Source organism: Stegostoma tigrinum, chromosome 21 (assembly GCF_030684315.1).
Source record: "Stegostoma tigrinum isolate sSteTig4 chromosome 21, sSteTig4.hap1, whole genome shotgun sequence".
Taxonomy (NCBI): Eukaryota; Metazoa; Chordata; class Chondrichthyes; order Orectolobiformes; family Stegostomatidae; genus Stegostoma; species Stegostoma tigrinum.
Genome location: NC_081374.1, coordinates 41,673,299 through 41,699,190, shown reverse-complemented (window position 1 = coordinate 41,699,190; position 25,892 = coordinate 41,673,299). Strand labels below are relative to the sequence as shown.

General features: G+C 43.6%; 1 protein-coding gene across 1 annotated transcript in view; it reads left to right on the top strand.

Annotated features, from left to right (window-relative positions):
• Nucleotides 1–25,892, top strand: part of bcas2 (BCAS2 pre-mRNA processing factor) — a 36,606-nt gene continuing 10,714 nt past the window's right edge. Inside the window, exons 1-5 of the mRNA XM_048552845.2 lie at nt 1–137; nt 5,013–5,105; nt 17,185–17,255; nt 19,185–19,346; nt 25,215–25,265. Of these exons, the coding sequence (XP_048408802.1) occupies nt 45–137; nt 5,013–5,105; nt 17,185–17,255; nt 19,185–19,346; nt 25,215–25,265 (470 nt within the window). The 5' untranslated portion in view covers nt 1–44. The remainder of the gene's footprint in view (nt 138–5,012; nt 5,106–17,184; nt 17,256–19,184; nt 19,347–25,214; nt 25,266–25,892) is intronic.

Below are 25,892 nucleotides of genomic sequence, written 5' to 3'. Positions count from 1 at the left end.
GGGGTTACCAGGCGCGCAGGCGCGGTGAGCTGAGGGCGCTCAAGATGGCGGGGCCGCTGGCGGTGGCCGGCGATGTGGTGGTGGACGCGTTGCCGTATTTTGATCAGGGTTACGATGCGCCGGGGGTCCGAGAGGCGGTGAGTGCCTGGGTCGGGGCGAATACGTCTGGTCAGCCGGGGGACTGTGATCATTCTGATCGACAGCGGCAATGAAATGTCCTTTCGTGGGCCTCGGGGCTGTAGCCTCCACCAACAGCTGCTATTGAACACGGCATCCCCATTGTCTCCCTACCCACATCCCCCTCCCTTGTTCTTCCTTCACCCCCACCCCCACCTTGCCCCCATTCCCCACCCCCACCTTGCCCCCATTCCCCACCCCCACCTTGCCCCCATTCCCCACCCCCACCTTGCCCCCATTCCCCACCCCCACCTTGCCCCCACCTACACCCCTGCCTCCACCTTGCACCCCTCTGCCACCCCAACCTTGTCCCCATCTCCCCCCCCCTGCCCCCATCTCCCCCCCCCTGCCCCCATCTCCCCCCCCCTGCCCCCATCTCCCCCCCCCCGCCCCCATCTCCCCCCCCCCGCCCCCATCTCCCCCCCCCCGCCCCCATCTCCCCCCCCCCGCCCCCATCTCCCCCCCCCCGCCCCCATCTCCCCCCCCCCGCCCCCATCTCCCCCCCCCCGCCCCCATCTCCCCCCCCCCGCCCCCATCTCCCCCCCCCCGCCCCCATCTCCCCCCCCCCGCCCCCATCTCCCCCCCCCCCGCCCCCATCTCCCCCCCCCGCCCCCATCTCTCCCCCCCCCCGCCCCCATCTCTCCCCCCCCCCGCCCCCATCTCTCCCCCCCCGCCCCCATCTCTCCCCCCCCGCCCCCATCTCTCCCCCCCCGCCCCCATCTCTCCCCCCCCGCCCCCATCTCTCCCCCCCCGCCCCCATCTCTCCCCCCCCCGCCCCCATCTCTCCCCCCCCCGCCCCCATCTCTCCCCCCCCCGCCCCCATCTCTCCCCCCCCCGCCCCCATCTCTCCCCCCCCCGCCCCCATCTCTCCCCCCCCCGCCCCCATCTCTCCCCCCCCCGCCCCCATCTCTCCCCCCCCCGCCCCCATCTCTCCCCCCCCGCCCCCATCTCTCCCCCCCCGCCCCCATCTCTCCCCCCCCGCCCCCATCTCTCCCCCCCCCGCCCCCATCTCTCCCCCCCCCGCCCCCATCTCTCCCCCCCCCGCCCCCATCTCTCCCCCCCCCGCCCCCATCTCTCCCCCCCCCGCCCCCATCTCTCCCCCCCCGCCCCCATCTCTCCCCCCCCGCCCCCATCTCTCCCCCCCCCGCCCCCATCTCTCCCCCCCCCGCCCCCATCTCTCCCCCCCCCGCCCCCATCTCTCCCCCCCCCGCCCCCATCTCTCCCCCCCCCGCCCCCATCTCTCCCCCCCCGCCCCCATCTCTCCCGCCCCCATCCCCCCCCCCCCGCCCCCATCCCCCCCCTCCCCCCATCCCCCCCCGCCCCCATCCCCCTACTCCCTTCGCTCCCCATCTCTCCTCCATTTTCTCTCTCAATTTTTGGTCACCTTTTCCTGATTTCTTAAGTGCTGGTAGTTGTCAGAATTACTGTTATTTGCAAGATGCTTTTTATTTTCGTTGGCTGTGTTGAGTTGTTTCTTTAATTGATTCCAACTATTTGTTTACTACTGTGCATATCAGTCTTTTCACCTAATCGATCTTTGCCAACTTGTTCCTAATAGAACATAGAACATTACAGTGCGGTACAGGCCCTTTAGCCCTCAATGTTGTGCCACCCTGTGAAACCAATCTGAAGCCCATTCCACTTACACTATTCCATTATCATCCATATGTTTATCCAATGACCATTTAAATGCCCTTAAAGTTGCGAGTCTACTCCTGTTACAGGCAGGGCATTCCACACACTTACTACTCTGAGCAGAGAACCTACCTCTGACATCTGTCCCATGTCTATCACCCTTCAATTTAAACGTTTGTCCCCTCGTGCCAGCTATCACCATCCCAGGAAAAAGGCTGTCACTGTCCGCCCTGTCAGATCCTCTCATCATCTTGCATGTCTCTATTAAAGTTGCCTGTTAAACTTCTCTCTAACGAAAACAGCCTCGAGTCCCTCAGCCTTTCTACATTAGACCTTCCCTTCATGCCAGGCAACATCTTGGTAAATCTCCTCTGCGCCCTTTCCAATGCTTCCACATCCTTCGTACAATGGGGCGACCAGAACTGTACGCAATACTCCAAGTGCAGCCGCACCAGACTCTTGTATAGCTGCAATATGATCTCATGGCTTTGAAACTCCTTTTGTAATTGGCTTTATTTTTTAAATTTAATTCTTAATTGCAATCTAAGTATGTTGCTTTCAAGCCAAGTATGTGATTCAGTTGTGTTATGATTACTGTTTCCCACCTGATCTTTTACTTTGAGATTATTAATTAACCTTACCCCACTGAACGAAGACTCTCATGATACCCCTGAAAGGTTCACATTCCATGTGTGGAAAGTTCTGCACATACTTAATGAAATGCTTTCTTGGTAAAACACGTGGTGCCCAAATAAGCACAATGAATAAAAGCAAACGTGCGTAATGATATTAGCAGTACTGGCAGTGTTATTGCCCATGCACATCTTGGGGGTGCCGGCAGACATTCTGTTGCAGAATATTAGATATAAAGTAACTTTTACGTTGTGGAATAACACCATAGGTTTTGTTTCAGGAAGCCAACATGAAAACATTCTAGAAATTCATCTTCCTCAACTGCTTTTGACAACTTGATATTAGTTCGGTATATATCCCACCAATTTTTATATTGCTTTTATTGCAGTTTCTAATAGTTCCTTATTTAATTCTTTGCCTCATTTTTGTAACCAAGTCATGGATAAGCAATGACACAAAATGGTCTCTAGTTTCAGCGTGCCCTGTTCTAGTGCAGTGGCAGTGTCCAGACCATTAGACCATGAGGCCCAGGTTTAAGTCCCTCCTGCTGTAGAGGTGTGTAATAACATATCCAAACAGGTTGATTTGAAAAAATAAGTTTCTACAGTTAAGGAGCCAATAATGTACTGCCACAGGTGACTTCTGGCACTTACTAATCCTAATTTCCACCTATACTGGTTCTGCTTCCAGATTTTTGAGCTATGTTTCTTTCTCACTACCAGCCTTATGTCTTCTAATAATGGTTGTCTATTGCATTGCATTGCTAAAAATTTTGTCCATCAGTTATGTAAATCTAATTTCTTTGTCTCGAATAGAGGTACCATTGTGGTATATTTTAGCTTTTGTATTTCTAGCTTTTTGCCTTTTTCAGTAGATATGATTGGGCTTGAAATTGCCTCGATTTTTAAGTTTGACTTTAGCTCTTTTAAAACCTGTGTCCTAAAAGCTTGTTGTTTTCCTCCTCTTCCTGTATCAATTATTTTTCAGTTCACTAACTTTCTAGAACTCTCATATTGCCGAGGACATGAATGCTGCTCTTATTTATATAGTGACTCTTATTCAACAAAGAAAGCTTAGTAAATAGTGATTCCTTTATTTCTATTTGCCAACATCCCAATGCTAGTGTTGTATTTCTACTTTTTCCACCTTCTGTCGATCATCATTGATCCTTTTATATCAAGTGTCATACTTAAACTTCCAGTGCTGTGCCTTATACATGCTGCTTTCTCCCTGCAGCCTTGCTGTCCAGAAATTGAATCACATTTGTCTTCAACTCAGAATTGTCTTTTGCAATGTTAAAAACTGAAATTCATTCAGTGTCACAGTCTGCCCTTTCCCCAAAATCCAGACTTTGTATAATCTGATCAAAACATCTTAATTTTCTTTGCTTTCTTTATTGGGAAACAGAGGACAAGATAAGCGTCTTCTAGGTGCATGTGATGTGGAATTGGTGTCTTGTTGAGACTTGTGCTGGAGTTTCTTTTCCACTTATATAATTTACATGTCTCCAGAAAACAATATCAAGGCTTGGTTTCAATAACAATTAGATGGCATTGCACATAGATGGCATCGCAAGCAGAGAAATTGGGAAAATGCTGGAGACTGTAGATGGATTAATGGAAAATTTTAATTCAGCAAGCGGCAGTAGCATGAGGAGAAGCTATGAGTAAATCTCAAAGCCTACAAGATTGAAATCTGTGAAACCAGCTAATAAGGAAGTAAAGTGCTAATGGGACTGAGTTTTCTGCACTGCAAGTATGGAGTCAGCAAGTTTGCTGTTTAGCACCTGTGGGGGACACTGTTTTGACAGTAATATTGTCTTTCTCCGGGTTAGATCAGTAAAGAGTTTTAGAAACTGAAGAATGAAAAAAAGTGATCTCAGCTACAGCAGTGTTCTCAACATTCACAATTTCTTTGATTTATCCACTTTTGCAATATTGTTTTCATGTACGCAATTCTCATTAAAAAAGATGGTGTTTGCAAAATTATTAAATCTTCAACAGAATTGTAAATGATGCTGTTTAGTTGCAGCTTCATCTATACATTTAAAAATCTTTTGGTTAAACCTTTTCTCATCGTCATGAACATTAACATTTTACAGCCAAGGGTTCTGTTCCTGATTTCATTGTGACCAGTTCTTTTTAAGATGAATTCAGTCTGACTTCACTGCAATAAGAAATGGAATGCACATCAACAACAAAAGAAACACATAAAATTCCAAGTATAATAACTTCCAACATAGAATAGTTAAGCACAATTAGTTTAACTTGCAAATATAATAATGCTCAGATTCATAAATGTACTGTCTGAATAAACCTAATTGCTGTATACATACCATATAAACTAAACCCAGATTGAACCACATTTATCATTAGTTTTCAACTTTCCAGACTGAGTTTGATATAAGTGACTAAGGTTTATGTTGTCCAGAACGTCAGTATGTTCTTTGCAGCTAACACTGGGTAGATGATGTGATTTCCATTCTGATCTACTTTAAGACAATTCTGCAAGGATGAATGGAGGGCCATTAAATGTTTATGTTCGCACATTCATTCCATGTTTTTCAGGCAGCTGCACTGGTGGAGGAAGAGACTAGACGCTATCGACCCACTAAAAACTATCTGAGCTATTTGCCAACACCTGACTATGCAGCATTTGAAGTGAGTATTTATTAATTGTATTCACTGGGAATCGCAAATCTCAAATATCAAACGTAGCTTTTAGTGTTGTTAGAAAATGCAGTTTGAGAATGTTGTGTAGATGTTAAAGTGCACAAACATATGGGTACAGGAACATGAACTGAAAGCTGTCACCAACGTTTGGTATTTTATCCAAGTGGCCATTAGTTGTGAGTGAATGCTGGAGGCTACATTTCAAATAGGGAGGGGCAAGAAATGCCAGTCAGCCAGTGATGGCCACATCCCACAAATGAATAGAATAAAAAATGATGAATTCACTTTCTTCAGTCAGTCCTGCTGTCCAAACACATTTCTTCAGTTGTTAGCCTGCTTAAGTGAGGACTGACCTGAGACCTTTTTTTTGGGCAGCATGGGTACTTATCTATTGACCCATTTTAAGGTTCCTTTCTCCATTGTCTAGGGAGGCAGTGAACTAAAATGGAATTGCAAGCTTGGCAATTTGAAATAGCCTAATAACCTCACTTGTTGACAGGGCCGAAGATAAACTATTGTAGGGGTTGCCAAGCTGTTGTAACCTGGTGATGTGGGAGACTTTTCTAGCCGGTATGTGGGAGAAAATGTCGAATAGTGAGATTAAGGTCTATGCAATCTATCATACATGTTTTGATTCAGACACCTTTTGAAGGTGTGCAGAAAAGGAAATCAAACGATTAAGACGCTTAGTTAACAAAGTGTGGAGCTGGATGAACACAGCAGGCCAAGCAGCATCTCAGGAGCACAAAAGCTGACGTTTCGGGCCTAGACCCTTCATCGGAGAGGGAGCTGGAATAAATAGGGAGAGAGGGGGAGGCGGACCGAAGATGGAGAGAAAAAAAGATAGGTAGAGAGGAGAGTATAGGTGGGGAGGTAGGGAGGGGATAGGTCAGTACAGGGAAGATGGACAGGTGAAGGAGGCGGGATGAGGTGGTAGGTAGGAAATGGAGGTGCGGCTTGAGGTGGGAGGAAGGGATGGGTGAGAGGAAGAACAGGTTAGGGAAGCAGAGGCAGGCTGGGCTGGTTTTGGGATGCAGTGGGGGGAGGGGACGAGCTGGGCTGGTTTTGTGATGCAGTAGGGGAAGGGGAGATTTTGAAGCTTGTGAAGTCCACGTTGATACCATTGGGCTGCAGGGTTCCCAAGCGGAATATGAGTTGCTGTTCCTGCAACCTTCGGGCGGCATCATTGTGGCACTGCAGGAGGCCCATGATGGACATGTCATCTGAGGAATGGGAGGGGGAGTTGAAATGGTTCGCGACTGGGTGGTGCAGTTGTTTGTTGCAAACCGAGCGGAGGTGTTTTGCAAAGCGGTCCCCAAGCCTCCGCTTGGTTTCCCCAATGTAGAAGAAGCCACACTGGGTACAGTGGATACAATATACCACATTGGCAGATGTGCAGGTGAACATCTGTTTGATATGGAAGGTCATCCTGGGGCCTGGGATGGGGGTGAGGGAGGAGGTGTGGGGGCAAGTGTAGCACTTCCTGCGGTTGCAGGGGAAGGTGCCGGGTGTGGTGGGGTTGGAGGGGAGTGTGGAGCGGACAAGGGTGTCACGGAGAGAGTGGTCTCTCCGGAAGGCAGATGAGGGTGGGGATGGAAAAATGGCTTGGGTGGTGGGGTCGGATTGTAGATGGCAGAAGAGTCAGAGGATGATACGTTGTATCCAGAGGTTGGTGGGATGGTATGTGAGGACGAGGGGGATCCTCTGGGGGCGGGGTTTGAGGGATGTGTTGCGGGAAATGCGGGAGACGCGGTCAAGGGCGTTCTCGACCACTGCAAGGGGAAAGTTGCGGTCCTGGAAGAACGTGGACATCTGGGATGTGCGTGAGAGGAATGCCTCATCATGGGAGCAGATGTGGCGGAGGTGGAGGAATTGGGAATTGGGGATGGAATTTTTGCAGGGGGGTGGGTGGGAGGAGGTGTATTCTAGGTAGCTGTGGGAGTCAGTGGGCTTGAAATGGGCATCAGTTGCTGTGGGAGTCAGTGGGCTGACTCCTCCGCCGCATCTGCTCCCAGGATGAGGCATTCCTCTCCCGCACATCCCAGATGGCCACGTTCTTCCAGGACCGCAACTTTCCCCCTGCAGTGGTCCAGAACGCCCTTGACCGCATTTCCCGCAACACATCCCTCACACCCCGCCCCCACCACAACCGCCCCCAGAGGATCCCCCTCGTCCTCAAATACCACCCCACCAACCTCCGGATACAACGTATCATCCTCTGACACTTCCGCCATCTACAATCCGACCCCACCACCCAAGCCATTTTTCCATCCCCACCCTTGTCTGCCTTCTGGAGAGACCACTCTCTCCGCGACTCCCTTGTCTGCTCCACACTCACCTCCAACCCCACCACAGCCGGCACCTTCCCCTGCAACCGCAGGAAATGCTACACTTGCCCCCACACCTCCTCCCTCACCCCCATCCCAGGCCCCAGGATGACCTTCCATATCAAACAGATGTTCACTTGCACATCTGCCAACGTGGTATATTGTATCCATTGCACCCGGTGTGGCTACCTCTACATTGGGGAAACCAAGCGGAGGCTTGGGGACCGCTTTGCAGAACACCTCCGCTCGGTTTGCAACAAACAACTGCACCTCCCAGTCGCGAACCATTTCAACTCCCCCTCCCATTCCTCAGATGACATGTCCATCATGGGCCTCCTGCAGTGCCACAATGATGCCACCCGAATGCTGCAGGAACAGCAACTCATATTCCGCTTGGGAACCCTGCAGCCCAATGGTATCAACGTGGACTTTGCAAGCTTCAAAATCTCCCCTTCCCCTACTGCATCACAAAACCAGCCCAGCTCGTCCCCTCCCCCCACTGCATCCCAAAACCAGCCCAGCCTGCCTCTGCTTCCCTAACCTGTTCTTCCTCTCACCCATCCCTTCCTCCCACCTCAAGCCGCACCTCCATTTCCTACCTACCACCTCATCCCGCCTCATTGACCTCTCCATCTTCCCTGTACTGACCTATCCCCTCCCTACCTCCCCACCTATACTGTCCTCTCTACCTATCTTTTTTTCTCTCCATCTTCGGTCTGCCTCCCCCTCTCTCCCTATTTATTCCAGTTCCCTCTCCCCATCCCCCTCTTCTGATGAAGGGTCTAGGTCCGAAACGTCAGCTTTTGTGCTCCTGAGATGCTGCTTGGCCTGCTGTGTTCATCCAGCTCCACACTTTGTTGTCTTGGATTCTCCAGCATCTGCAGTTCCGATTATCACTGATTAAGACACTTTGTGTCAGTTCTTGCTTTGCCTTCTGTATTTTTCCCAAACTAAAGGGTCTGTTGTGTGTCCCAGGAGATGGCTGGTAGGTTTGTCCCAAGTGTCACTGATTATCACTGCCACAGTTTTTTCCTTATGCGTTGGAGGTCTCTGTGGGGAAGTTGCGCTCTTCCAGACTACCTGGAGCTGGCGTGGCGATAGTGCACTATTTGGAGAGAAGGGGAGCATCACCCACTGTTGCTTGTCCTTTTCTCTGGAGATGCAAGACCAGCTGCTGACTGCAACACCTTTTCTAACAGTACAAATCTCTGAGCTGGAGATGTAATGCAGGACCTGAAGGGGCTGGTGACAGTTGAACAGTTCCAAACTGTTCATCTCAGCAACTCCAGAAACTTCAAAGTCTGCCCCTCTAACAAAGTAAGACTGCACTGCCATGTGGAACATGCTGAACGAACAATCGCAAGTTTGAAGCTTAATCGGGAGCGGGCAACTGGCCAGATAGGTCATCTTTGAGCAGAAGTGCCACAGGTGACTTTTTTAAAAAGTTTAAAAAAAACTCACTAAAATGCAACTAGTAGATTGGACCAAAGCAGCTTCAGTTACATGAATATTTGAAAAGATCAGCCCACTGCAACTAGGCATCTCCATGCCAATGTGGTCCACTTTCTTTCAACTACGTACATGAACTGAGAGGGGGAAAAGATCAGACTTCAAATGAATAATGCTGATCTAGACATATTTGAGAAGTTGTTCTCCCATCTTCAACATCGCAAATATCTTTCATTTACAGTAATATTAACCTTGTCCAGAATTTGCCCCGCTCCCTTTTGAATATTCACCGTTAAGTTCATTGCTTGAGCTGGCAACTTTTCCAAACTTTAGTGGCCTTCTGTGAAATGTAAACCACCTGACATCTAATCTAGTCTGTGCTTTCATAATTTACACACACGTTCCCATGTTTTCCTTATCTAATTCAAGCAATTTCTCCACATGCACATGGTCTGTTCATTGTTGAAGTCTGTATGTTTTTGGACTAATATTACCCAATCTATAATGATCTAAGTTTTATCCTTAGTCATCCTCCTCAGAACACTTTCCAGGTCTCCAACGTGGTAAGATTGTTATTAAATGAGACAGTTGAATTTTGGGTACTATAAAGGTGTTTGTTTTACAACAACCAAACTCTGTTTGCTTTCATTGTAGCGCTAGTTGTGGATTTTTAATTGGAACTATAACTGGCAGTCTTTTGTTTATATAAAGCCTTTCATTACCTCCACATGTCTGAAAGAGCTTTACAGCTAATAAAGTCCTTTTGAAATGTTACTGTAGGAAATTTGGCAGTCAGTTTTCAGAACAATTCAAAATAACTATAAGCTAATCTGCCCTTGTCCAAAATATATTTGATGCCCCTGTTGGGGACAAGGCACATCTAACGATTTTCTTTCAAAATGTAACTTGATGATGGCCATGCTGTACAGTAATGCAGATTCTGCAGAATTTATAATTTGGTCCAGGCAACAGAGTTGAATGACACGTGTTTTTTTTTCAATAAAAACAATTGCATGTGTGAAGGTCCTAAAACAGTTGCGTACAGCCTGCAAAGGAAATGAAAACAAACAACACATTGAAATTTGATATTTGTCAGAGCTACCTTGCTCGTTCAAAAACAGACATTTTCTACTCATGCAGGAAACCATTTACCATTCATTTGGAGACAACAAGGGGGTCTGACAACTGGATGGACCTTTGTTATTTTTTGGCATAAAGACCTTAGATGGTGGTCTTTCCTTGTTGTACTTTGGAGGTAGCTCCCCTGAGCTTTCAGTGCATCCCTACAGCACTTAGTCCTGGACATTTAGAATGTGCCAGTCTGCAGCATTGGTTGGGGTCAATGTTTTACACTAGGAAAACCAAGTTTCAGGCAGACCAAAGAGCTTCTTTCACTGAGTACAGTCATTGTTTGTCTTGGTGTACGTCTTGGGGAACAGACCATTGAGCAGAGTGCTGCATTATGGAGCTGCTTGGGGTGAACCTTAGTGAAAACCACTGCATCTCTCTCCAACCTTCCTTTTGCAAAGGCATGTTCTAGTAAGAGATGTGTGACAGTCTCTTTACCAGCACAATGCCTCGAGTGCAACTTGTGATGGTGCATGGATTAAATGAAGGATTTGTTGGGTGGTGCCTTTGCCACCACCTGCCATGTTATCTCTTGGTTCCTGTTTGGAAAGTTCTGGTGTTTAGGCATTTGGCTAAATGGCTTTGACAGTCTATTCAGGGAACCACTCCAAAGAGATCAACTGTCCCTTTTCCTTCAAGGCCTTGAGCACGTTATGTGCTGACCACTGCCTGATGAACTTGTGCTCAAAAGTGTTTCCCTTTGTAAATTTTTCTGCAAGGAACAAATGATACTGAACAGTTCAGATGTTCAGAACATTCCATGGTGATGAGGCCAGATCCATCCTGTGCAACACTAGAGACAGGTTGAATCTCCGTACGTAGTGACACTTGGTGTCTGTGTATTGAGGTCTACACGCAGCTTGATGCAGTCATGTAGTTGGCTATCAGGATGAAGGTGGCATTGGGCACCTTAACCCCTAGCCACCCACAGCTTTGTTCATGTGGGCCCAGTGGACATGTCAGTCTTTGATCCCCAGATGATGTGGAAGATGGCTCAGTGACTGCTAAGTGACGTTAAATACAGTAGATGCATGGTCATTTTGAAATATTTTTTTATCCCTGGAACAGTCCCTACAGATTGGAGGGTAACTAATGTAACTCCACTAGTTAAAAAGGGAAGTAAAAAGAAAATATGGAGTTATAGGTGAATGGGTCTGACATCAATAGTGGGGAAGATACGAGAGTCCATTCCAAGAATTTTATAGCAGACCACTTAGAAAGCAGTCGGAGTATCATACACAGCATGGATTTACAAAAGGGAAAGGAGGACTGCAGTGGTTCAAGAAAGCAGCTCACCACCACCTTCTCAAGGGCAACGAGGGATGGGCAATAAACACTAGCCTAGCCAGGAATGCTCACATCCCACAAATGAATAGGGAAAAAAAATCCTGCTCGACAAATCTCCTGGAATTCTTCGAGATGTAACTAGTAGAAATCGTCGGGAGGTTGGGGGTGGGTGGCAGTAGTTTATCTGGATTTCAGAAGGCTTTCAACAAAGACCCATACAAGTGATTAATTTCTAAAATTGAAGTGCATGGGATTGGGGGAGTGTATCGAGATGGATAGAAAATTGGTTGCAGACAGAAAACAAAGTGGGCATGAATGATTGCTTGTTATTCAGGAAAAGAATCAGTGATTAGTGGGGTACCTCAGGGGATCAGTATTTGGTCAGCTGTTCCCACTATTGGTTACTGATTTAGCTGAGGGAACTAAATTTTCAGATGACACAAAGAACAGTGGAAGGGTGAGCTGCAAGGAGGATGCAGAGATGTGGCAATATGATTTGGACAGGCTGAGTGAGTAGGCAAGTGTATGGCAGATGATAAAGTATAATGAGGAGCAATATGAGATTATTCATTTGGTAACAGAAATGGGAAGACATTATTATTTGGCTGTAAATTGAGAGAGGGGAATATTCAACGTGACCTGGGCATCTTCCTGCACCAGTTGCCGAAAGTAAGCGGCTGGTGCAGCAGGCAGTAATAAAGGCACACTGCATTTTGGCCTTCATAGCCAGAAGGTTCGAGTTCAGGAACTAGGATATCTTCTTGCAATAATGCAAGACATTCCAGGTCACACCTGGAATATTGTGTGCAATTTTGGTTTCCTTTTCTGAGGAAGGATGCTCTTGTTCTTGAGGGTGTGCAGTGACGGTTTACCAGGCTGGTTCTGGGGATATTGGGTTTGACATATATCGTGAGATTGAATAGTTTGGGATTGTTTTCGTTAGCGTTCAGACGAATGAGTGGGATTCTCATAGAGACTTACAAAATTCTAACAGGACTGGACGGTGTTCCCGATAGTGGGTGTAACCAGTGGTCACAGTATGAGGATTCGGGGTAGACAATTTAGGACAGAGATGAGACATTTTTCAGCCAAAGAGTAGTAAGCTTCTGGAATTCATTACCACAGGAAGTAGTTGATGCCAAGACATTGAATGTATTGAAGAGACCACTGGATATAGCACTTGAGGCGAATGGGATCAAAGATTATGGGGAGAAAGCACAATGAGGCTTTTGAGTTGGACAGTCAGCCATGATCCCGAAGAATGGCAGAGCAGGTTTAAAGGGACGAATGGCCTCTTGCTTCTATGCCTATGTATGTAAGATTAAGGGACTGAGTCGAGGAGAAATTACAGAGCGTGGTGCATCAATGGAATCTACCACCAGGAAGGTGGTTTAGACCAAAGCATTGTGTTTTCAAGAAGGATGTAGATGCTTGTGGCTAAAAGATTGAGGAATATAGGGGGAGTGTGGGATTAGGCCATTGAGCTCAATGGTTAGCCATGATCATATTGAATGGCAGGTTTACGGTTTTGAATAGCCTACTCTTACTCTTCAGTGTTTAATAAAAGAATATCAGTTTATTATACAGAAGTAAAGGAAAAGGATTTGGGAAGATTCTTCTGTATCTGCAAGGGTGCATTTCCTAAGAATCTCCACAATTGATGAAATTCACGAATGCAGAGCGCATTTAAAAATAGGTTAAAAATTAGATACACGATTTTTGCTGGTAGTTTTATAACTTATTTTTTGGCATAGATAGGTAAATGTGCACTTCATGACTTTGTGGATGCAGAGGATTTACTGTATATCAAAAGCATGAAAAAGATGCCAATTTTTTTTTCCAAAAAAAAATCCTTCATAGGCAGGCCACCATCCTAAGAAAATGCAGGGCTGTTTTGTGTTACTTTGACTGCTTTGAGGCTATTAAATAGCAAACCTGTTGGTATGAACTGAACCTGATTCTGGTGTTGTGGACTCTTGCCTGTCTTTCTTTCCCTGGTCATGAGAACTGCATCTATTGTGAATGCCACCAGCAGGTGGAGCAAGAAGCAAGTACTGGCAGGAGCACAGTGCTGTGGTGAAACATCATTGCCCAGCAATGGAGTGGCAGCAGCACCTGCCTGTCACAAAGATGGTGTTACCGATATAATGACATATAACCTAGGACAGTGCAGGAAATGTTCAGCAGGTCTGGCAGCATCTGTGAAGGGGGAAAAAAAAATCAGTTGACGTTGTGGATCTGGTGACCCTCCTCAGAACAGTTCTGAGGAAGGGTCACCGGACCTAAAATACTTACAGCACTGTTTACAGCATCCGCAGTTCTTTTGATTTTTACGTAGAACAGTACAGCACAGGAATGGGCCCTTCAGCCCATGATATTGTGCTGAATATGACACCAAATTAAAAACTAATCGCTTCTGCCTGCCTGTTGTTCATATCCCTCCATTCTTTGCATATTCATGTGCTTATCTAAATTCCATTAAATGCCCCTAATACATCTGCCTTCACCACCACCCGTGACAGCGCGTTCCACACTCCTACCACTGTCTGTGTTTTTAAAAATAAAACACCTGCCCCCACATCTCCTTTAAACTTTCCCCTTCTCAAATGCACGTACCCTGTGATTACCTTCTGAGCAGCCAATATCTTCCCCACACCAGATTGACTCAGCACAAGGAATTGGGACAGAGCATGGAAGGAAACGGCTAAAGCGGCACAGGGCATTGATTGTCACTTTTAAAAACTAATTATCAAGAAAGAAAGGTGGGGCAACCTGAGTGCACTCTAGCACTGGCATCATTGGGCACAATGTCACCTATGCCAATGAATCCTGTTTTGGCAAGCTGGCATTACTAGCCGAGCCTGCATTTAACAGCAATTATGCTGGCATTTGGAGTTATTATTCCAGACTGTAAGAGTTCAACTTAAAAAATATTTTGTCAGTTGTTTCACTGTGTAGCTTGTCTATTCTTAAGTCACATGATTTCTTGGAACTGCTGACCTACTGCTTATAAAGAACTATCTTCTGACTCTTGAAAGGAAACAAGTCTCCTTTCTAGAACTGAAGAGCAAAAAACCATTACCTCTACTTTAGGATCCATGTTTCTAAATGTTGATATGTTATGTGCCTTCATCACAGCAGATAATACAGTGTGGCTGAGCAAATTACAATGAAAATGGGACGGTGATCCAACATACTTATTTGGCTTAGACAGCCACTGAAGTCTATCATCCACCAATTCTCATTTTAGTTGTGCTTGACTAGTAAAACAAAAGACTTGGGATTCTAATTAGAGGGTTAGCAACTGATCTGAGGTTTGATCTTTTCCACCTCAGGAAATGTTTTTTATTTAAAAGAGCTTTGTTTTGCTTTGTATCCTGAAGGATGTGGACCCAGAAGCTGCTTGCCAGCCAGCTTGCCTGGAGCCTGACTCTGCTTCTTGTTTGAAGCTTATGGGGTCTGAGGCCTGAAATTGCTGTGTGTACCAAGAGCCAAATAGTTAGAAGCTCGAGAGTCCAACAGACCTCAGCAATTTATGGCCCCAGGCTTGACAATGGAATGTATCCTGGCTCACTGGTGTAAAGATGCCCTAGGAATGCAAGAACAATCTTCAGTTTGTTCAGTACAGGTGCATATATGCTGAAGGGCTGAAAACACCTTACAAGCATTCACTCGAATTTTAATGATCAAATTATCTGTATGTGATATTGATATGTAAGTAATATTGACTGAGACACCATAGGTAGCATGCTGCTCTTCACACCAAGTCCACTAAGGAATTGTTTATATTCATCTGAGTGGGTGTAGGCTTCAATTTAATGTCACATCTGAAAGACAGCACCTCTGGTGCAGCATTTCTTCATTTCTGTGCTGGAATGAGAGTTTATTTTCCATGCCCCAGTTTCTGAAGTATGGCAGCAGAATTTGGATCTTTCTCCCCCTTTAATCGGACATTAAAACAGGGCCTAGGATGTATTCTGTTGCTAGTCCCTCTACCAAGTACAGCATCATTTTTCCATCTAGATCAGATGTTTTTTCTTTTAATGATGATAGAACTCTTTGGCTGTTTTGCACCATCTGTAAATGGTAGGGCAATTCTAGTCTCAAAATATCAAATGAAATTGTAAGTTCCATTGGCAGTATGATGGGCTAAGCATCACCAGACATAGATAATGGGAACTGCAAATGCTGGAGAATCCAAGATAATGTGCTCCTGAGATGCTGCTTGGTCCGCTGTGTTCATCCAGCTTCACACTTTATTATCACCTGACATAAACACATTGGTGTTGATGCCTTCAAAGAATGATCATTAGCAACAAAGTGTAGCCATTTTATTAATGCCTAGACTTTCTTTCTCCCATTCCCCTGAAGACTTTAAGAAGTTGTATGTTTATTTAACTTCATGTGTATCACAAGATGATTGCAGATAGTTGAGCACAGTGTTACTGCAGGGCTATCGTAGTGGAGTGTGGTGTGATCTGATTGTAATGATGAAATAATGCTGTCCATCAATGCTAATGTTGAAGCAAGCATATTGCAATAGAATTTGCCACCTGCTGTTTTCATTGCACAAGTGAAAATGCAGTTTCACCTGAGGAGTGTGGCTTTTTCCTTGAGGATTTGCTCCATTGTTGCGAATTGAGGCCACAATTGTATAGTTTGTTTCTGAAGACTGAGATACACTAAATAATCAGACTTAGTGGTCTGCTATACAGTGCTGCTGAAAAACTGTGGTCTAAGCACAAGCAGTCATGCTCAGCTACTGGGAGATGAGAATTTTTGATAATGTGGGTGGTACAGTTACTGGATGCTGAAGAGTTTGTGTGTGTGTGTGTGTGTGTGTGTGTGTGTGTGTGTGTGTATGTGAAAAAAAAAGTTGATTTCTAGTGATTAATGTTTTGGTGATTGGACAGTTTGAACTAGTCAACACGCTATATAAAAGCTGGTTAACCTTTGGGACATTTGACCAATCCATTTACTTTTTATGTTGAAGATGCATAGAGATGGTGTTTTCCAGTTTGTATGGATGTAGAAAATGTAATTCTACAAACAGTCTTGAATTTCTTGTTTTTGAAAGAACTTTTTTTTTATTTTCTAGTGAGGTCATGTTTTCATTTTGAATTTTACAATATCATGTCTTTACTTGCTGCATTTTGACTTATGGAGCTGGAGCCAGTGAATCATGCTGCTCCATATTGGCAGAATGAAAATTGCTGCAAATCCCAAAGTGCAAAATATCTCAGCCAAAATAATTTTGTTTTATTCTGTGTGGGTAATGCTAGCAAAAGTAGTGATTATGTTTGTGTTAGTGATTTTTGTTTTTTTAGCAGTGAAGCATATTCTAACCATATCAAACTATGATCATGGCATCTTGCAACACAGTTAGAAGTCGTTTGATCCATTGTGCCTGTGCCACCTTTTTGAAAGAGCTATCCTTTTTAATCCTGTACTCCTCCCTCTTTGCCCAGAACCTTGCCATTTCTTTTCCATTTCTGGTACGTATTTCATTTCCTTTGCAAATACTAATGAAGCTGCTTTGCGTTCCAGACCTGTAACTCTCTGCCAGGGACAACTAAGTTCTCTTGATCATCCCTCAGGTGTTCTTTTCAATTGTTTTACATCTGTACAGCAGTGATGAACCAGAGCAGAACCTTGTCAACTGTTGTCTTGCTATTTTGCGGAGTTCAGTCTTTATAAAAGAACTAGCAGTGTAGACCAGTTGTTGTACTGCACTATGGGAAGTGTGTAACAGGTTCATTTATGCTTTATAACCATGTATGACCCATTGATTCTGCACCATAGGAAAATGCTGTGCTGTCAGCACAATGATTATGCGTTCCTTAAAGACTAATGGAATTTTATTTAACTTCTTATAGACTGAGATCATGAGGAATGAGTTTGAGCGATTGGCAGCTCGCCAACCAATGGAGCTACTCAGTATGAAAAGGTGAGTCTGCAGCTTTGCTGTGAAAATGTAAACAAAGTGGGTAGCAACAATTCTTCAAATAAAAATTCAGTTCTTGGGATGTATGCAATGTAATATCAGTGGCTTAGCCTTCTAAAAATTGCTTGTTGCAAGTAATTTCCTTGAGGTTGGGAGCTCATTGGAAGAAGCTATGGAATATTTACTTTGTCTGAACCAGTTACAGTGGGTTTGGTTGGTAGAAAGGCAGGTAGAAGCTTCAAGCAGATGTAGGACATTTAGTTGCTGTACCAACACCAGCTTGTCAAAAAAGCTATCTAGTGGTTACATTCTTAGTCATAGAGACGTACAGCATGGAAATAGACCCTTTGGTCCAGTTTGTCCATGCTGACCAGATATCTTAGATAAATCTAGCCCTATTTGCCAGCATTTGGCTCATATCCATCCTATTCATATACCCACCCAGATGCCCCTTATTGTTCTTTCTCCATAATACTTCCTACGCTTAATGTGTGTTTTCAATTTACTTGTGCGAAAGTTGCAATTGAATCAGCTTTTTAATATTATTTTTCCGTGGGATGTCACTGGCTTTTATGGTCATCCTGAATTGCCCTTAAATTGATGGTGTGCCACCTTGAACTGCTGCAGTCCATGTGGTTTAGGCATCGCCACAGTGTTCTTGGGAAAAGAGCTGAAGGTTTTATTTTGAGCCTTTGATAGTGAAGGAATAATGATATATTTTCAAGTCAGGATGTTGTGTATCTTTGAAGAGAATTTGTAGTTAGTGGTGTTCCCATGCATCTGTTGTTCTTAGGTGGTTGCAGTCGTAGCTTTGGAAGATGCTTTCAAGGGAGGCTTCCTGAGTCACTGCAGTGCCATTGAATGACGTGTGCACCGCCTCCGCTGAGCATCAGTGGTGGAGAAAACAAATGTTTGTGCTGGTCAAGTGAGCTGCTTTTTTAAAATGGTATCAATCATCTTGAGTGTTGTTGCAACTGCAGTCACCCAGGCAATTGGGACAGTATTCCATCATAATCCTGAATTGGGTCTTGTGAATAATGGACAGGCTTTGGTGAGTTAGGAGGCAAGTTACTTGCTGCAGAATTTTCAGCCTTGACCTCCGCTAAGAGCCAAGATGTTGATATAGCTGGCCTAATTAAGCTTCAAACACCCTTTCAGATAGTGCCCTCCATGTCATTGGCATGATCCTCAGCATTGTATTTTTGTTAAAAATGTCGCCTCTCACTCTTTGGCTACTTCGTCTATATCTTTATCCTCTGGTATTTTGCCCTTCTTCTAATTAAAACAGTTATGTTTGTTTATTCTATCAAACCTTTTTGTGACTTTTTTTATAAACACCTAGTCTCCCCTCAACTTTTTGTTCTTAGGAGATGATCCCACCTTTTTTGCTGTCTCCAGATAACTGTGGTACTTATCACTCTTAACATTTTCAAAAATCTCCACTGCCCCCTATCTAAGGCCTCATTGACTGTGTAATATTTTTCAATGATGCCTGCTGTTGCTGGATTCTGTGCTGCATATTGCAGTATGCTGAAAATCTCAAGATAATAGTGATCTCCTGACCTTTGCTAAAGCTTGTATGAACATAGGACAGTTGGAAGAGAATAGCATCATTTCACTTTTGGTGGCTACTTTTGAACAGCCAAGATCAGACTTCCCTTTGAAGTGTGTATTTTTTATAAGAGCTGATGGTTTCCACTTCACCCTGGAGCTAGGTTGGACCTTGACAACTGATTTTACACCATTTCTGTGCCTCACCTAGATCGCTTTAGACTAACATCCAGTTGTCCTTTTAAGAATCCTAGGAAGAAGAGCTACTTGGGTGAGAGAGCAGATTGGTGGTAGCAGCAGATGGAGGTGTTTCAGGGCTTGTATATGCATCTTCAGGTGATGAATGGTTAAGTGAAGGATCTGTGTTGTAATGTTTTCCAGATATGAGTTGCCTGCCCCATCATCAGGACAGAAAAATGACATCACTGCATGGCAAGAGTCTGTGAACAACTCCATGGCACAGCTAGAACATCAGGCAGTGAGAATTGAAAACTTGGAGCTCATGTCACAGCATGGATCAAATGCATGGAAAGTCTATAACGAGTATGTTGGTTTATTCTTTGCAAGTAGCTTTTGTTGCATATTCGTTTTGTAGAGACATACATATTGTAAAAGTGTATAAAACCAATTGACCTCTGAAGCAACTGTCTAATATCACCCACTCCCTTATTTGGCTCCATAAACATGCAAATTTATTTTCGTTGGTATCTATCCACGTTCCTTGTGATAACATTATTTGTTTCTTTCTTTCCACTCTGTTTCCTCGACCACTGATTTTAGTCTGGTTCAGTTCCATTGGTTCCCTTCAAGTATACTGTAAAGGCCATTTTGTGCAGTCGAACCTGTCTATTGAGAGTCTGGCAGAGGATACCGTGAACCCTCCCAAAGGTTCTATATACACAGTGTAACTGTGAACAGAGACAGAAGCTGATTTTATTTTTCTCTGTCAACCCCTACTGAATTTCGAAAATGATGCTGTTGTAGTCCAGATATCTGTCTGATATCAGCTTAACTCAGGATAGATTAGCCTTCTGGTCTGTACAACTTCAGAATTTACAGGATGGTATATTTACTCAAAAGGTTACCTCACCGTCTAACCATCTTTGTATATGGTTCATAACAGTTCAGGTTGGAAAAAGTTTTTGTTTAAGCGAGGATTTAGACAGTGTGATGATAAGTTTGATGTTTACTGTAAATAGCTGGTTGCCCTTGAGGATGGTGAGCTGTCTTGAGCCATGTCACTCCGTGTAGTGATGGTTCTTGCTTTGCTGTTGTGTAAATTGTGGCACAGTGGCTTTGAAGGACGAACAGTATATTTCCAAACAAGAATGAAGTGTGACTTGAAGGGGAATTTGGAAGTTTATTCATTATTCAATCATGGAATGTGGGCATCGCTAACTGGGCTAGCATTTGTTGCCCGTTCATAGTTGTCCCTGAGAAGCTGGTGAGCTGCCTTTTTGAACTGCTGCAGGCATGTGCTCTGGGTAGACACAGTGCCGCTAGGGAGAGAATTTCAAGATTTTGAGCCAGTGACAGTGAAGGAATGATGGTATATTTGCAAGTTACGATGGTGAGTGACTTGGAGAGGAACTTGTAGGTGGTGTTCCTATGTATCGGCTGTCCTTGTCCTTCTAGATGGAAGTGGTCCTGAAAAACATTAAACAAAGACCTTCAGACAGCACCTTCCAAACTCAGGACCACTTCATCCTTGAATAGAGATGTCAGTGTCATAACAGCACTGGATCAGCTTGTCTAGGGGAGCAGGAAGTTCTGGAGCACAATATAGCAGTGAATGGTTATGATTTTAATTGCTATTACAGAAACATGGCTACATGGTGACTAGGAGAGGGAACTGAGTATTTATGGATATCCAGTGTTCAAGAGGGACAGATCAGAACAGGAAGGTGGAGTTGTGTTGATTGAGATGGAATCAATGCATGAAGGAAAAGTCACAGATTTGAAGAACAATGTGTGGAATCTGTTTGGGTAGAACTCCGAAATAGCAAGAGACAACAGATAATGTTGGTAGTTATTTGTATGCCATCAAATTTGTGGTGGAGGTGAGATGTACGTAGCTTGGGAAACACAGTAATCATGTATGACTTCAATGTGCATTTGGACTGGATAAACCCGTCAAATACCAACTATGGAGGACCGGTTTCTGGCGTGTGTCAGGGATGGTTTTCTAGAGCAGTTTGTTGAAGAGCTAACAAAGGAATAGGCTGTTTTAGATCTAGTATTCTGTAATGAAGTGCGAATTGGTAATTTTGTAAGAGAAATTTTAATGATCAGTGAACACCATATGATCAAAGTTTACGTGATATGAGGTTTTTCAATCTGAAGCAAGGATATTAAATTTGAATAAGACAAAATAGGAAAGTTTGAGGCGCAAATTACTGGGCTGGATTGGAGAAAATTCATTAAAAGGCATGACTGTATAGACAGTCTTTAAAGAACTGTTATATGCCAACAGTAACTATATATTCCTTCATGATACAAAAACTCTAAAAATGTCAGTCAACTGTGGCTGACAAAGTTAAGGATTGTATCACATTAAAAGAAAAAGCTTATAAAGTGCCAGAAATATTAATAAATCTGAATTGAAAATATTTTAAAAATTTTCAAAGGACTAAGAAATGATAAGGAAAGGAAGTATAGAATATGAATGTAATAGAACAAAAAAAAACCCAAAGTAGTTTGTAAAAGCTTCTACAGGTACATATCAGGAAATATTTGGCTGAGATGATTGTGGGTCCACGATAAACACAGTCAGGAATATTTATAATGGAGAAAAGAGAAATTTCAGAACCAGAAATCAATGGAGAAATTTAGCAGATCTGTCAGCATCTGTGGACAGAAATTGGAGTTTATGTTTTGGGTTCAGTGACCCTTCTTCAGAACTGCATTCTCCCCAGAGATGTTGCCAGACTTGCTGCACTTCTCCAGCAATTTTTGTTTTGTTTCAGGTTCCAGCATCAACTGTTCGTTGTTTTATTATATGAGCTAGGTGATTTCTTTGTGTATCTTCAGTCTGGAAAACTCAACAATCTCCCAGAATTAGAGATCCAAGTGACTATAGAGAATGAGTTTAAAAACATGACTATTTGAAGGAACGTTGTCTTCAAGAAATTAACGGGGCTGAAAATGGATAAATCACTGGGCCCTGGTGTTCTACATTCCAGGGCTTCAGAAGAACTGGCTATATAGTTGATGCATTAGTGATTATCTTCCAAATTTCTGTAGATTCCTGCAGATTGGAAGCTAGCAAATTTCACTCTGCTATTTAAGAAGGGAACAAGTGTGAAAGCAGGGAACTACATGTCTTTAGTCAAGAAAATTCTAAACTGAATAATAATGGTCATGATGAATGGGCAATTGGATAAAAACAATCTAATTAGGCAAAGTCAGCATGGATTTGCAACAGGAAAATAGGGTTTGACGAACTTGGAGGTTTTTGAGGATGTTACCAACAAAATTCACAATGGGGATCAACGTTTTTGGATGTAGGGACTAAATGTAATATTTTCAAATTTGCAGTCGATACAGAGCTGAGCAGGAGTGTGTCGTGAGGAAGCTATTAGTGGTTTTATAATCTAGACAGGCTCAGTGAACGGCAAAGACATGGTAGATTGGAAAAATGTGAGGCTTTCCATTTTGATTGGAGGAACATATGTGCAGTGTATAAACGATAAGAATTTGGACAGTTTTTTTTCAGTCAGCCACTGAAGGCTAACAGGCAGGTGCAGCAAGCTATTAGGAAGATTAATGGAATGTTAGCCTTTATCGCAGATGGGTTCTTGAGTTCAAAAATAGTGAAGTTTTACTTCAGTTGTGCAGAAGTTTGGTTAGATTGCACATGGAGTAGTGTTGCAGGTTTGATCACAATCTCAGGAAAGATACTGTCGCTATAGAGGGATTGCAACAAAGGTTCATGCAACTTCTTCCTGTGAAGAGGGATTGAGCATACTGGGCCTGAATTTTATAGGATTCTGAAGGAAAGCTGATCTCATTGAACCCTACAAAAAACTTAAATCAATAGACTGGAGGTGATGGCCTAGTAATATTGTTTTTGGGTTGTTAATCCAGACACCCAGATAATGTCCTGGAACCTGGGTTTGAATCCTGCCGTGGTAGATGGTGGAATTTGGATGCAATAAAAAATCTGGAATTAACAGTCGAATGATGACTATGAATCCATTGTCAATTATTAGAAAAACACATCTGGTTCACTAATATTTTCTAGGGAAGGAAACTGCAACCCTTACCTGTTCTGGCCTATGTGTGACTCTGGGCCCACAGCAATGTGGTTGACTCCTAATTGCCCTCTGATCAGGGATGGGCAGTAAATAGCCAGTGATGCCCTCATCCTGTGAGTGAATAAAGAAACAAAATAAAAATGCAGATAAGATGTTTCCCTTGTTTTGAGAGTCCTGAACTTGGGCCTGCCTGTTAGGAGCCAGATGACAATGCTTTTTTCTCCCCCCTCTCAAAGGGTTGTAAATATTTGAAATTCTTTGCCCCAGTGTACTGGGAAAGTTCAGCCTTTAAGTACATTTAAGGTAGAGGTTGGTAATTTTTTTTGATTATCAGTGGTGTAAAGTGGTTAAGTGATGAGTGATTATGGAGCTGTGTGTATAAAAGGCATTGAAATGTTCAATCAGCCGATGATCATATTAAAAGGCAGAGCATGGTCGATGATTGGCTTACTCCTCCAACTATAAACGTCCATTTTCACATTTCATTCCCATGCAAATGTTTTGAGGTTCTTGGCTACCAATGGCAATTCAGTATATGAACCTGGATGGAGAGTTCATCTATTCATTGACTTAATCATGGGTAATGGATTAATTTCAGCTGTCATTTTGCTTGCTGTAGTTACCAGGTCAACAAAGCATCTAAATGCATAACCATAGCATCCCATAAACTGTGTCCAATTTTAATTTTGCCTTAAAGTTTCAAAAATCTCTCAGCAACAACATTTAAAAAGGGGTATAGGAGTATGATAACCAGTTGCATTCACATACTGTCTTTAACATAGCAAAGTTTCCAAGCTGCTCAGTTGAAAGATTTACCAAACCATATGAAGAAATATTAGGACAGATGATCTTGAGTTTGGTCAAAAAAGATGTAACATTAAAGGAGATGGGAGTGGAGTTATTTAAGAGGATGATTCTAGAGATTAGATAGTAGGTACCTGAAAGTATTGTCGAGTGTTTGAAAATCTGGCATGTGCAAGTGGTCAGAAATCGAGGATCACAGATTTTAGTAGGGTTGTTGGGGCTGAAGGAGATTTGAGGTAAGGAGTGGGCAGGGCCATGTAGAGATTTGAAAACAAGATTGACTCTTCACCTATACCTATCACCCCTTGGACTATTCTCTGTGGAGAGGAGGAGGAAGAGTGGTGACTTGATTGAGGTGTACAAGGTAATGAGCGGCATGGATAGAGTCGATAGCCAGAGACTTTTCCCCAGGGCAGGATTGACTGCCACGAGGGGTCATAGTTTTAAGGTGTTATGAGGAAGGTATAGAGGAGACATCTAAGGGAGGTTCTTCACCCAGAGAGTTGTGAGCGCATGGAATGCTTTGCTAGTGGTAGTCGTGGAAGCAGAGTCATTAGTGACACTTAAGCGACTGCTGGACATGCACATGGACAGCAGTGAATTGAGGGGAATGTAGGTTAGGTTATTTTATTTTTGGATTAGGATTAATTCATGGCACAACATCGTGGGCCGAAGGGCCTGTACTGTGCTGTACTTTTCTATGTTCTATACTTTAGATTTTTCAATGTAAACAAGCAAGTAAGCAGTACATGATGCAACTAGGATTTGGACTTTAGAGTTTGGTTTGCTCAGGTTTAAGGAGGATGCAAATGAGGATTCATCAATAAATCATTGAAATAGACTGTAGTGATAATCATGAAGTTTTCATGCGCCGAAGCAGAGCTGACAGTAGGCAGTCTTAGTGATAGAGAGGGTGTGGGTCAGAAACTTGATTCCAGACTAAATCTAAGTGAAAATTTCAAGCCATGTTCCTTTTAAGTTGCAAAATTTTACCACAATTTGAAAGCCCCTGCAAAAAATAGCCCCTTCAAACTCCACCACATGCACAATGAAGCAAAAAAAAATCACACCGTTAAAAGAATCACACCGTTAAAAGAAAACGCTTTTGCATTGGTTCGGACAAAGAAACGTACGGGGGATGTTAATTGCCTCAAGACAGTTGCCAGTGAGAGAAGTGGATTTGTGGCTAAGGAGCTGCTTTTGTCATGGTATCAAAGACACTGCCTATTTAATAATATTCGGTTGAAAGAAATTTACTTTCATCCAATACAGACAAAATTAGCTGAGAATCAAACTCTTTTCCCAAGGATTTACATTTATTTTCCTGTTTACTACTTTACTTCAATAATAGCAATCTGGTGCAGATGATTGAAAATGCTCAGAAGGAACTTCAGAGACTGAGGTAAGAAGTTTGAGTTGTGCTTTGTTTTATTTGTGTTTGTAATTGTCTGTTGCGCACACCATTGTTGCTGCTGGCCGTCATGCAATGAGGGAATGGCAGATGTTACAAAAAGGATTAGTGATTTGTCTCTCAAATGCGAAAACATTTTAGTATCTGAGGCATTCTGTGAAATGTTTAATCCTTTTGTGATCAAAGGATTGTCCTGGATATCATACTGCAGTAAATTACTTGCTTGAGGAGTGGTCGTCTTGCTTTATAAACATCATTCTATGATTTTATTGATGTGGACTAGATTGTAAAGTTTGAAACCTCACTTATAAACTTGATGATTGCCCTTTACAATGTGCATTCCAAGCACAGCCGGAAGGTAAGATTGGTTGATCTCTTGTATTGTGTCACATCACAGTGGGGATGTGTCTTCTCTGGAAGCCCAATTGTTTTCTTCTCTCCATATCAAAACACTCCCAGTTTACAAATGTAGAACATAGAACATTACAGCGCAGTACAGGCCCTTCGGCCCTCGATGTTACACCGACCTGTGAAACCAATCTGAAGCCCATCTAACCTACACTATTCCATTATCATCCATATGTTTATCCAATGACCATTTAAATGCCCTTAAAGTTG